The 14,541-nt window shown below is 40.0% G+C and overlaps 1 protein-coding gene across 8 annotated transcripts in view; it reads right to left on the bottom strand.

Moving 5' to 3' along the window:
- Positions 1-14,541, bottom strand: part of GTDC1 (glycosyltransferase like domain containing 1) — a 195,336-nt gene that overhangs the window by 101,388 nt on the left and 79,407 nt on the right. For 6 of the 8 annotated variants that reach the window (XR_004980494.2, XR_008508481.1, XM_036386338.2 and 3 more), the window contains 2 exons: positions 9,318-9,485; positions 5,855-6,028 (listed from right to left, as the gene is read on the bottom strand). Coding sequence is in view for 6 of the 8 variants with exons in the window: in XM_036386338.2 (XP_036242231.1) it covers positions 5,855-6,028; positions 9,318-9,485 (342 nt within the window). In the remaining 2 variants the exon portion in view is untranslated. The remainder of the gene's footprint in view (positions 1-5,854; positions 6,029-9,317; positions 9,486-14,541) is intronic. The other 2 variants (XM_054515338.1, XM_054515339.1) reach the window with 1 other exon arrangement.

The raw sequence follows: 14,541 nt of genomic DNA on the forward strand, positions 1-14,541 counted from the left end.
GAGTGGCCTGGGGATAAATATTTTGGGGATAAAACTGGCATGTTCTGCCTGGAAGACAAGGCTGAGGTAACAGCTCTTCCGTGATCCAGAGGGAGAATGGAAACTCCTACATTACCCAGGACAGCACAGGATGAGTGTGTGGAGGAAGCACCATGTGAGAAAACACCACTGGAAATGAAGGTGTCCTTCACTGAACCACCTAAACTCTCACTGCAGGTGCAGCTACCTGAGTTAGCACTAATCCCAGAGGGGCAGGAGGAACCACTCCACTGCAAACAGCTCCACAATGGAAAAATTCCACTTTTTTTCCCCTTTTGAGCCCACACTGCACATTCCTCCCAACAGGAGGAGGAATGTGTCCCAGATCCTGAGAGCATCCCTCATGCTCACTGTGTAACTCAGTGGGCCAACACCCATCCTCAAACCCCGCTTGCGGCAGGTGAGGAGGAAAGACGTTCTGGGGAGCAATTTCCATCCCCCAGCTCTTCAGCAGCAAGCCCCAAGGTAGGAGCAGTCTATTGGCACTTTCTAATTATGCTAATGACCCATAAACTGTGGTGGCAGTGAGGCTGTGCCATTGGAGAGGGCACAGAGCGCCACGGAGATGCCCGGGCCACCACCAAAGGCAGGAGGTACCCCCAGTACCAGAGTCACTGTCATTAGCACTCCACCTAAGCTATTGCTATTTCACTGGAAGGCTAATTAGCCAAAAACTGCTCTCCTAAGCTATCTGTGGCTTCCCACATGCAAGACACTCACTACAGCTCACATGGGTACCACTGCTGAGCAGCTTTCCCTGCAACACAGACACATCCCCAGTGCCCATCCATAGCTCTGGGCTCCTGTGAATTCAAGTCCCTCCTTGCTCATTGACATCTGCATTTTTCCGTTTAAGTTCAGCCCTGCAAACCTGATCTAAGTGATGCAATTAATTTATTTAATATTTTTTAGTTCCCCAAAACAGGTTCCTCCACACATTTTTCAGCACAAGAGATACTGTCAGTGTATTTTAAAAATTTCTGCTTTACTCAGGAACTCCCTTGACTGGCCCTAAAATACTCTCCAAATTGGCAAATTCTGCCTCTCTCACACTATAACTAAAAAAATGTAAGCCCAAATGGTTGAAAATGTCCTGTTAACTGTACTAACTTATAAAAGCAAATGAAGAAACAAGTCTAAAATCTTTAATTCTTCTTCAAAATGAGCAATGCAAATAGTACAAGATACTCACTAACAAGTTCCACTTTAAAAAAAAGGCAGTTTTTATTTTCTGCTGTAATCCTCATACTCTCATGTTTCTTTTATATTATTCCACCTCAGTCCAATGTGAATTTTGAGCTCTTAGGAACCTTACTTCATTCTTGCTTATAAAAACATCTTCCTTTCCTACCACAGTGTGGTAACAATAAAGATATACTACAATCAGAGGAATAGTAATAATAACCAAAATCTAAATCGAAACTTTCATTGGAATGAATTCCAAGGAGTACCTAATCTGACCCTGCTTTGCAAACTGCCACTGACAATGTGGGCACAGATGGGATGAGAGAATTCCTATAAAACCATAGAATCATGGAATGCTTTGTGCTGGATGGGGGCTTAAAGATCATCTAGTTCTGCCACAGGCAGACACTTCTTCCCCTAGACCAGGATAACGGTCCAGTGGATATCCAAGTACCAACAAAGACCTTGCAGAAGTTTCCAGAGGGCTCTGCTGGCATGTAGAGAAGTACCAAAGATAACATCAGTCAAAGGGGAATTTCTTCCCAAACCATCATTTTATAGTGCAAAAGTGGAAAAAAATTATATCAAAATAGACTCTATTGATTGTACAGTAAAAAAAAATTGGATTTTATTTATGTTACAATAGAAAAGATACTAAAATGAAGTCAATGGCCAGGTAAGTGTGAATTACAATGTATTTAGCTCTGTGCTATAAACCCCCAGTCTGATACTCAGCACACATGGCAGATCAGCCACTGCACTCCATCCCTTGCAATACCAATGCACTGTGCAGGGACAGCCTCAACTCAGAGGGGCTTTTGTCTTGAAGCTTAGAAATACTCTGATATTTATTCCCCTATCATATACTTCACCAGAATGGACAAAGAACAGAATTCAAGGCAGAAATCATATGGGGTGGGTATACACAGAGCAGCCTTGGCACCACAGGACAGAATATGGAAGCCAGTCATTGTCAGAACCAGAAAACAGGAGGATTAGGTCAGTAAATATCTTATTCTGTCAAATCCTCAAATCCTTTCATCTTTTCTCATTGTCAGATAAGGACCACAGTCTGCTGGGTTTGCTCTGAGAACAACAACACGGGTCCTAATGACAAACATTTATTAAAAAAGATTCTTTAGAAAAAAGCATCAACAACTTCCCCTCAGAAGTAGAAAAGCCCATTAGAGGCCCATTTGAAATATTTAAATACACACTACAAATTATAGTGGTGCCTCTCAGAGTATCCACAAGTGTTTCCTAGGATATCCTTCATCATTATACCTCCCCTCTTAAGTGATCATTTACTATGCTGCTTGTGCTGTTTGTGGCCATCACCTACAGTAATTACATTAAAAGGTAGATATTTTACAGGATTAGCTCCTGTGACATGATCCTTCATTACACTGGTTTTGATCAAGGCTCAGATGCATTTTATTTTGCCCTACAACTGCAATATTAATCTAAAATAATCTTAAAGAGCTCCCCATCACACATGTGAGGATGATTTCTCAGATCACTTCTCTCTCCCCAGTCCAAAGGTAGATTATGTTTCAGACAAGAACACACACTGAGACATTCACACGCAAAATTAAAGAGGTCAAAATAAAAAAATAAAAAAAATACCCTAGTTATTTTGCCTTCAGAATTTTTAAATATTTTCCCAACATCTCAGCAAAATTATGCATTTTAAAAAGACTGCAGGCACTGAAATGATTGTCAGTCATGCAAATAATCACTTACTTACACTGTATGAGTTTGGTTTGGATAAAGCAAATTACCATTTGAAAATAACTTGAAAAACACTCTGGGCTAAGAGCTTGCTTTATAAATTTTAGCTTGGCCACAATTTTTCTTAACCTTTTTCTCCTCAATCTCCATTCAGTCACTATACTCATATAATCCAAATTAAAAAACCAGCTTTGAATTGCCACAGGTGCATTCAATTTTATGTAAAATATGTAAAGAAAAAGCAAATTTGGGCTGCAGCTGAAGGTCAAAACCCAAAGAACTTCAGAATCAGGCAGAAGCAGCCTTTTCTTCAGATTTTTTCCTGTTGTCTTGATATTGGACTTTGTCTAAACACCTCAGATCTTATATCTAGAATTAGCTGTTGAATAAAATATATATTAGATAGAGCTGACATGAATTTTTTTTTGTAATCATTCTACTCTGAAAGTTTTACTGTCACATAGTTGTTTATGAACATCTTAATCTTCAATCATCACTGCTGAAAAGAGGTTTCTGATATGATCCCAAGTGCAGCAACCACAATAAAAAGGGAAAGGCGTCCTGCCTTGTGAGATGGGATTTAACATGAGAGCAGGACTCTAAAAGAGCACACAGAGAGATGTGAGATCTTCCTGCTGTACCAGTGTAGGTAGCAGGCTCATGATTTTACCCACCTAATCACCTCCTGCTCTGGACAAACGAGCGCTGTGTGCATGATGACTTCAGCCTAATTTGTCAGATCTTGTCTGACCCCATCTGCCAGGGCTGACAAGTCCAAAAGAGCTGATGTAATATACGAGACAGGGTTATCATAACTTCATCTCCAAAACTAGGTCTGGGCCACATGATTCCTAAGGTATGCCAAAACCCCCAGAGCCTTTGGAACTGGCTCCACGTCAAATATGCTGAGCACCCACAGCATTCCCTGTGCTCAAAAGCTCTGGACTCTAAGAGGGAATAGCAGATACTCAAAGATATGCAGGTACTGAACTATGCTGCCATCCAGGCAGCCAAGTCCCTAAGAAACACTGAAGCATTTCAACCCATTTGTCAAAAACAGATGTTTAAAGATTTCACTTTAGACATTGATTGCTCAATTATTTGCATCAGTATTTTAGAATACAAAGTTTTCCAAGACACTGAAACTCAAACCTTGCAGTTTGAGTACATCAGTGAGTGCACAACCTCAGCTCCTGCACTAAAAATTTCTCTACCTCAAACTACCACATATGTATATTTAGCCTTTGAAATAACTCTAAGTACAGGCTGGTCAGGGACAAAGATCTCAAGTGTGGCCACAACTTATTATCAGATCAAAAGGCGGGCTCTTGCAAAGTCATTGCAGTGCTTCCCATCCTTATTTCAGCAAAAAAACCGTACCCAGCATGGTGTTTGGGTTTAAGAGCATAATCAAATTGCAGAATCACACTCTATTTAGTGCTGGTCCCAGTGAAGCAAAGTTCCTGTTCAGTGGGAGGAGAGTCCCTTATAACAGGAAAAACAATTGTGCCAGGTTTAATCAAAAGTGAAAAGGATCCTGTGAATGTTCCCTTGGAGCCACATAACCCACTGCTAATTTCAAGGCGGGCTCTGAACGAGGGCAATAAAAAACGTCCTTCAGAGTAACCGAGGAGGAGCGAGGAGCAGCTCCTGCTGCAGCAAATGCCAACATCTGCAGCGCTGCTCCCTGCCACAGGAATGCTGCTGCCCACCTGGAAAGACATTCAAAGAGGGAGGGGAGGGATAAAGCAGCTCCTTGGCTGCAGGCTTATCACTTTCACTGTTCTCCAGCATTTCTGTCTCCTCCTTGTCCCCCCCTGCACAAATATGCACAGAGCTGAGGTGTTGGAACCCTGGTTACTGAGAATTTTAGACTTTCTGTGCTAACAAACATTGGCCCCCAAGAAAACACTACTTTTAACCTAAAACTGTAAAGAAAACTTCCAAAATTAAATAATAAAATTAAAAATGTAAGTGGGTAATTTAAATAAAAATGTGTAATATCACATAGTAAAAACCTTAGAATTTAAAGTTTGAAAATATTATAATATATTAATATTATAATAATATATTAATATTATAATAATATATTAATATTATAATTAATATATCAATTATATGAATAGTTTCCCTTCCAATAATATGATATTATAATGCTAATATTATAATAGTAGTATATTATATTTAATATTATACAGTATTTTATAATATATTTTATAATGTATTATATTATTATATAATATGTAATATAATATATATACTTATATATAATAAAAACAAAATAAGTTTTAAAGCAAAAACTAAGCCTTCTTCACCTTCTTCTTCATAAAGGTATGTAATATTATATAATTAAATAAAAAATCCACAAGTAGTTCATTATTAAGTTAAAAATAAAAATAATTTAATATCACTTCTTAATTAAAAAATTTGTCCTTAAAAAACCTTATAAGGAAAAAAAATACAACTCCATTTTTTATTTATTAAGATAAAATACTATAAAACTCACAGTTTAGAACATTGTAATATAAATAAGAACTAAAAAACATCTAAATCCAAACAAAAAGTACCATCTCACACATTTAATCCCTAACCAAAAAAAACCCAAAAAACTCATCACCGAGGAGCAGGCAACTCCTGGAAGGCTGAAACAAGTGGGAAACCACTGAAACAAGTGGGAAATCACTCATCCTGAACGATGCAAGTTTGCACGACAGGCACTGAGGACAGGCTTGGCTGCCTCAATAGCCTCTGATTATTGAAATACATTTATCAATTAGGGGGTTTTGCATATTATCAAACTCATTCATTAACGATGCTTTAGCTGATTAGTTAGAACGTCACCATAAATACAGAGTTTTGACAGGCTGGAGGCAATTTATGACGTGGAAAATGTACTGACCTGCTCACATCAGGAAACCTGACTGGAAAATAAAGAACTTGGCACTTCGGTCTGATTATTTTTTCCAAATCCTTAGGTCTGTGGTCAGGAATCAGCTTCATAAATTTTCCAATGGATTTAAGAAAGGATTCCATATTAAAAGCAGAGTTGAACACCACAACATCAGCAACCAAACTGTAAAAAGCGGTGAAGATTAATGAATGTACTGCTGGCACAAAAGGCACAGGACTATTCTACAGGCAAAGGAAATAGGATACACATTCTCATAAACAAGCAAAAGGTGCAAGTGGATGCTAATTAAAATCAGCATTTTCACATGAATTAGGAGTATCACAAGTACCCTAATCAGAAATGTCTTAATTTCTCTCTATTCACCCTTTAAAAACATGTTTAACCTTTTTTAACTAATAATAAATTACTATTATTAATCTAAAGGAGCACATCTATTCTAGCTATGGAGTTTTGTTCATAAAGTGGTAAGTATAGTGTTACTATCATCATCTCTCAGAAGCATTATAAACAGATAAAGCCCACTGTAATCTGACTTTTGTAGAATTTAAGTTGGAAGAAAATTAAAATTCCTCAGAAATATTTTTTATTGAAGGACAACTTACCTTTGGTTAACCTACCTTCAACTGACCATGTGTGTCAGGCATCAGGACACTAAGGAAATGGATTGTTATTTAACCTATGCAAATGTAATCCTGATTAAGAGTATATTCTCTCTATATATAAATAAAATACATAGCATACAATATCCACCCCCCTTAAAAAAAGTTTGAAAAGAATTGGCATATAAATTTAATGTTTTATTTCTACTGCTGTGTTTTAAAATCAACCAGATCAATAATTTTAAGATGGAGTTCAATAACAATGCAGGTATTATTGCTCCACTCTTAGAGTCAGTCTGGAGAAAATAAGCAGCTATAAAAAACCTGAAGGATCTGGAAGTTTATCCTGGCAGCGCTGCCACAACCTGAGCTACACCAACACACAGAGCACTAACTGAGGTAAGAAATGCTTTATGGCCAGTTGGTTTTCTCAATATGTTATATATTGTAATACAGACCTACAAGTCATAAGATACATTGAGGACATGTGTTCATAAGTCACAGGGCTGGTGAAAAGTATATTTGAGGTGAGAGGCTGTCATTCATCCTCTCTGCATCTTTCTGCTGTCTGGTCAAGAAAGAGAACTGACACTGCTCACCAAAGCAGCAGGAGTCAGTAGGAAAAGCAAAGAAACTCCAACATTAGAGAGAAATAATCCTTTTCAAGCTGGCTGCAGGAGCTGAAATGCTTTCTGGCATCTTACCCTCTTGCCCACCTATGGTTTTTAACCCGTTGGAAGCCTCAGTTTTGAACAGAAGTCATCTTTTCTGCACTGATTTACAGATGACATGAGGCAGGGACCTGACACATTTCTGTGCTGCTCTCTGACACACAGCAAAGGCTCCAACAACATCATCTCACCTTCTCTCATGCATGAACTCCTATCTGCCCTAGCTCCTTCCTGCAGGCTCTGCAAGCCAGGGGCAAATTAGAAAGATTAACTCCTTAGAAACATCAGAATTCTGATTTTTTTAATGATCCAAAGCACCAACCTGAAGGTTCAAAGTGCTCTAATTTTTTACACTCTGTGTAAAAGTGGAAAGGTACATTTTCCCCATTTCTAACATATTTGGAAGATGAAAAGATGGCATCTCTTTGCAGATGACCACTGGAGTGTGAACAATAACACAGAGGACACGGCTCAAATTTTCTGTTAAATTGGGGTTTCAGCAGAACAGAAATGGGAGATAAATATTATGTAACTACATGAAGAATATAATGGAGGCTGAAAAGGACAGAATGGAGCATCTCTTCCCCCATCCCTGGAAGCGTCCAAAGCCAGGCTGGATGGGCTTGGAGAAACCTGGTCTAGTGGAAGGTGCCCCTGCTCATGGCAGGGGGTGGAATGAGGTGGGCTTGAGAGTCCCTTCCAACCCAAGCCAAATTCTATGATCTACAAAAATCATCTTTATTTATCTAATAGGAGAAGATACTTAAAATGCGTATTTTGAGGAAGAACGTTTGTCAGTTTACAACAGATGTATGAAAAATAACTGCCACAAAAAAGCAAAATATATATACAAAAAAATATTCCTTTCCTAGTGCCAGAAAACACTTCCTTTTGTTAGAACATCTGAAAATGGCTGCTACTGTTTTCAAAAGATTTTTCACTCCACTTTCCCATCTTTACAGCTCAGTAAGTGAAACATGTTGCAAACACTGTGGCAGAGGCAGCTGCAGAATGGCCAGAGCGTACACAGATCATTAATTGAGAAATTTCAACTTAACTGCCTTAGATTATAAAGATGCAAAAGCTTAACTTGCACCTTAAAATGCTCAAGCCCTATTCTTTATAATTCTTCCACCGAGAGAGGTGAGAAAGATCATGGAAATGAATTTATTTCAGTTGAAAACAAGTGAGTTTTGCTGTTTTGCTTAGGTCTGTGCAGTGCCTAACCACAAAGCTTTTCAGTGGTGCTGTTATTAACTTCTTTCATTAACTCAGATTCGAGAAATACATTTGTTTTTAGCAACAATAAAGGACCACAGCCTTTAAAACGTCTGGGTATTTTAGCACTGCACAATTTCTGAATACTAGATGAAAGAAATATAAGGATTTATCTGGTATGTTTACTGCCCTCTCTTCACAGGAAAAGTGCTGCAGTACATTTTAATTTCTGTTTATTTCCCTAAAACCCTCTCCATAATTTCAGCTGGATGCAGTAAAAGCTATGGCCAAGCACGAGCTGAGTAGCTGCAGCTTTGTGAAGCATCCATGAAACAAAGCACCACTTTCAGCCAAGGCACAGGTCAGAAATCCAACCAACAATGGGTACACCATGGCAGCATTGGTGGACTTTATACAATAAATTGAGATGATTTTTCAGAGCAAAGTGGTTCAGCCACACCGATTTTATCAAGCTCTCCTCAGAACTCTGCTGGTACCTCAGTTTGGTACCGGCTCATCCTTTATAGAATCACAGAATAACCTGGGTTGGAAGGGCTCTAAAAGCTCAACCAGTGCCACCCCCTGCCATGGGATATCTTCCTCTATCCCAGGTTGCTCCAAGCCTCATCCAATCTGGCCTTGGACACTGCCAGGGATGCAGGGCCAGCCACAGCTTCTCTGGGCAACCTGTGCCAGGGCCTCACTGCCTTAACAGGGAAGAGTTTCTTCCCAATATCCCATCTAAACCTACTCTCTTTCCACTTGAGGTTGATCCCCCATTTTCTGCCACCACGTGGTCTTGTAAAACATTAGTACAAAATAATTAATACCAAAAAAAAATCAATACAAAATAAAAATAGAAAAATAATTAATACAAAAAAAGGTATAAGGACTCCTCAGGGTTACAATACTGTAGACAGAAGGACACCTTAAATAACGAGGAGCAGTGCGAGCCACACCTACCATGAAAGAATTTGGTTGTATCCATACTGAAAATCCCTTTCCTGGCATTTCTGGACAGGATATGCCAATTGGTTCTCATGGAAGTAGAGGACCTTTTTCAATTTGCCAAGGTCAGGGCGGAGGGCGGCGAGTTCAGCCAGGTTAAGCACCGAGCTTGCAAAGAGGATCCTGGAAAACAAGGAGAGCAGTGTTTACTGCCAGCGAGTGTGCTCGCAGGGGTCACCCCTTCCCCTGCTCCCCACTCCCTCCCCCCCAAGAAAAACACAACCCCTATAGGGACACATCAATAGCTAAGCCTTAATACCATGTAGCAGCATTCGAAGTTTTGATCTCTTAAAAAGCAGCTGCTAAGAACCCAACTAGAAAAGCGCCGAATCTCATCGGTCTTCCCAGCTCAGTTACAGAGAGATGCAAAATAATAAAAAAAAAAAAAAAAAAAAAAGCTGGATGGATTTTATTGAAAAAGGCAAGAAAAGCTGTATCTGAAGGACAAATGGAACAAAGATAAGGCTGGCTAGGGAATACTTTGCTTGCCAGTTTCATTACACTTTACTTCTTTATGCAACCAACTACTGAAATTCAATATATGAGCAGGAATGGCACATGTTCATGTTATGACATAAACCCTTTTGATTTATGCACTGCACTTATCTAGTATGGTCTGCTTTTCTTTTTTTTTTTCCCACCCTTTTTCTGCTTTATTTTCACATTTTTATTAGGTATCCTCTATAATGAAATGTTGTTTCTACCCTTGCACCCCAGTCCTGCTACTGCACTCCTGCTATTCCACAGTCCACAACACTGCACACATCCTTCAATTAGATAAAGCAGGCACAAACACCACTAACAAGCTGCTATCTTAGCCTTGTGTAACCTCCCAGGCTATCAGAAAATGAATGTATTTAAATGTGTAATATGAAATCCTGACCCAACTGTAACCAGTGGCAGATTTCCCTGCATTTCACCAAAAGCATGTGAGCATCCCCTGGCACCTGGCTAGCTCTGCTTCCAAGCAAAGTGAATCCTGAACTTGCAGAGACCTGAAGAGCCTCAGATATTTGTGTCCTGTATTTCTTGTCACAGGGGACTTTAAAAAAGAAAGAATTGAGATTTATTGCACATAGAATATTAAGTTTAATAAACTAATTTTAAACACAGCCTGTTTCTGAATTGTTTGGGTTGGTTTTTTTTTTTTTGCTCTCCACCATTTTAGTAATTCAGATTCAGAACTGATTTATGCAATGTTTTCTTCTTCTAAAATATTTTTTAAAGTTTTTTTTCCAACTGTTATTCCCATTCTTTCTATTTTTACGTTAATTTTGTGTTCAAGATTACTGCCAAACTGACATCACTAATGTGATAAACTTCTGATTTTGGCCGCCAACCTCAAAACTCATGAACTTCCCCAGACATCCATCTAGATCATATCTATTATATCATATCTCTGCTAACTTACACCCTTCTTAGATAACCTGTATCTACAGAACAAATACTTCCTAGGGCATAGATCCTGTATCCATCTTCATCAACCTGGGTCAATGCTGATCTGAAAGGATTACGAAAGTAAGAGATGACTGTTATTGCCTTGTTCATCAAATATTTGATGGTTCTAAAGGACCTGTCACACAGAATGCCAATTAAGATATGAGCTCAGGTTTATTACAAGCCATACTAGGAGGAAAAAATACTTTTAGGTAAGCCATTACTTATTTGTCACCATGAGTAATGACCTCTGGACCTCATAATGACCTGGGTGCCAGGCTCAAAGCAGAGCAGGAAAAGCTTCCTGGGGGCGATGTGAAATCCCTGCTCAGCACTAGAGTGACAAAGAAAAATGCCAACTGGAGAAAACATACCCCAAAACCTGCAAAAATGAGATTAAATGGTTGCTTGGAAAAATTTGGGCTACTGACAGGGCAAGGGGGAATGGCTTCATACTAAAAAAGGATAGGTACACATTATATAAAGGAAGGAATTCTTCCCTGTGAGGGTGGGCAGGCCCTGGCACAGGGTGCCCAGAGAAGCAGCTGGCCCCGGATCCCTGGAAGTGTCCAAGGCCAGGCTGGACAGGGCTTGGATCAACCTGGCATAGTGGAAAAAGTCCCTGCCCACGGCAGGGCAATGGAACTAGATGAGCTTTAAGGTTCTTTCCACCCCAAACCATGCTGGGACTCCATTTCTGGATTGCATCATGGTTTATCTTTTCCTTTACTGATTTCTCAAAAAATTCTTTTCTACCATGAGTTAGGGAAGAAAACAGAACTGATACAGGGTGGTATTGATGAACCTGGCTGAGTTTGAAGGAAGAAAGGAGGAAAAGACAGCACATTCAGACTGAAACCAGGGAAACCAGCACAGAAAGAGGATGGGAAGTGCAGATAGTGGAGGTGCCAAGGTTGACACACTGGAGAGAAAAGGACAATGGAGAGCACAATGAGAACAGATCCAAGAAATAAACTTGGACACAACCATGTAGCTCTGACGCATCTTAACTTGCTCAGATCAACAATGGGATAATTAGGAGGGGGAAAAAAAAAGATGGTTATAGCCACAGGCAAAAAAACAGTGTCTGCAGTCTTGGCTTAGGCAAACTGGAGGAATTCAATAGCATCATTAGAGCACAATGGAGCCTGGCTTCTAGCATGGCAAAAAAGGCTGAAAACTTGGAAAGCTTGCAAGAGGTAGATCTAAATTTTCTCCACTGTAAATAGAAAGTGATAAGACTCCACTAACAAGCAGATCGCTTATCACTGCCCAGCTCAGCACAATAAACCGGTGTCAAGAGAAAACTGTGGTGACAACTAGCAAATTCAGATGTAGAGCCTGAAATGACATTGCCTGTGCTTCTTACAGCAAGGAAAAGAATTAAAATAAACCCACTAATTAGGCAACACCCTCCTTGATTCACTTCCATTACTTTGCAGCACTTCCAGAATTTATCCCGACTCTGAGAGGCTCTCATGGCTGCTCCTTTACTGGCAGAGAAGCTGCTAACTACCAGCACTAACCAATTTCCCTGGCTTTACAAGCTTAAATAACACCTGACAGCATGAGTCCCCGTGAACATGCCCACAGAGCAGCCGCGTTCGTGGCTAATGGACTCACGCAGGGCACTGGAGGATATGCTGGAGTGTATTTCCATTTAACACCTATTACAAGGGGAAGAAAGGAAAGTTTATTATAATGGAACGTGCGACATAAATATATGTCAGTTGTCATTCCGTGTGACATCAACTTTCATTTTACCTCGGGTTATTATTTAAGTAATAAATCCTAACAAGGTGAGCTTTATCATCCCACAGAGTGTATCCGGGAGGTAGAGACACAAGGTGATGGCAAGAACGCTCAAAACATGATAATTCCTGACAGCTGCTGCTTGAGCACAAGTTAAATTGAACAGTTTATCTCAGCATAAAGATGTTATAAGGTTTTATGTTTAATTTAAAAAAATTAACATAAAACCCAGAGAAAGCAGAGTTAGGCAATCTTTCACAAACATGACATACTACAATCACTGCATAAGCTGGATTAGTACTTATTACCATGCTACTAGAGAATTAAGCTGTTTTTAGACCACCAAAGAGCTTTAAATTGCAACTTTTGTCTCTGTAAGAGAAACCTATATTTAAAACGTCTGCTAAATTCAAATTAACAGCTACATCATTAACTTACCATCTAACAAAACCCCCTACAATTCAACTGCTATTATGGTGTCCTTATCGAGACCTATCAACACTGCAGCATTTAATATATACAGTGCTCTCCAATAAATACAGTGAGTGAATCCTCACTAAACCTGTGCTGAAGGTCACATTCCTAAAGCTCTGCCCCAGCTCTCCTCTCCAAAACATCCCTGAGCATTTTGCTGTGTGACAAGTGACCTTCTTGCACAGAGCAGGACCATCCCACGTGCAGTAGCCCCACTGCCTTGGAGACTGGCTGGATTTCAGGGCCACCATCCACATAAACTGCAGTCTAAAGCCATGCTTGTTCTTCATCTGAATCAGTTCACAGCCCTTCTGAGGAGCTGCTTGTGTGAAATTAGTTAAGCATGTGCTTAACTAAAATAAATATTCCTGGGAAGGAAGCTGAGTGCACTTGCAGGTTCAGAGATGTGACATGTCCACAGAATTCTCTGCCCTTTGCTACTGTCTTCCCCATTATTTCACTCCAAACAACTGAAATTCAGTAAAATCTAAAAGCCCTTTTTTTTTTTTTAATTACCAGCAGACAAAATGACTAATACGGGTTTCCACTTCTATCAAGCAAATTATAATAGTGAAGGTGCTAAAGTATTTTTATTTGGCTTTATAAATCTTCTTTGTGTCAGGCAGCCATGATTTACTCTTTTATGGCATTGCCCTAAATCTTTCAATTAAATTCCCATGCAACTTAACTAAAAACACATTTTGCCTTCCCCTTGGGAGACCACACAGGGCATATTTATGTATCTATGGATATGGAGGCTGAGCTCTCCGATCCGCCAGGCTCACAGAACAAAGCAAGTTTAAAACAGCACCTGATTTGTAGTGGGATGCTCCTCAGTCTGGCAGAAGCTCTGCACGAAGGACAGATAAACGTGGCCACTGTTTGTGTGGCAGTGCAGGTAACCCAGCTGTCCCTGGAAAAGGGGGATTGCTGTAGGATACAATCCTGCAGCAGCAGCAGGGACTCTCCTGCTCCACAAATAAAACCCAAAGCCACAATTCTCTGCTGCAAAACAACGACATCCACAGTAAAATGAGTTTATGATTGAAGATCTGGCAGCCCAGAAAAGAGCTACGAGCACTCTTCATCCTCCAGGAACAGTATTGCAATAAAACAGACAAACATTTGGATATGGCTACAAATATGAACCTTTTAGGGGAAAAGGCTAAAATAAATACTAAAATAATACTGTTCAGTAGGTGGCACTGATTGAACCAGTGAGGCCCTGGCACAAGGTGCCCAGAGAAGCTGTGGCTGCTCCTGGATCCCTGGAAGTGTCCAAGGCCAGGCTGGACAGGGCTTGGAAGAACCTGGGACAGTGGAAGGTGTCCCTGCCCATGGCAGGAGTGGAATGAGATGAATTTAAGGTCCCTTCCAACACAAACCACCCTGTGTTTTTATTTCTGGATTGCACCACGGTTTATCCAAACCATTCTGCCCTACGTCGCCCCCTTAAAGGCCAAGGCAAAGGCAAGAGGCTTGACCACAGACACATCCACCTGGAGAAACAAGAGCT

This window comes from Molothrus ater, chromosome 7 (assembly GCF_012460135.2).
Source record: "Molothrus ater isolate BHLD 08-10-18 breed brown headed cowbird chromosome 7, BPBGC_Mater_1.1, whole genome shotgun sequence".
In the NCBI taxonomy this organism is placed as follows: domain Eukaryota; kingdom Metazoa; phylum Chordata; class Aves; order Passeriformes; family Icteridae; genus Molothrus; species Molothrus ater.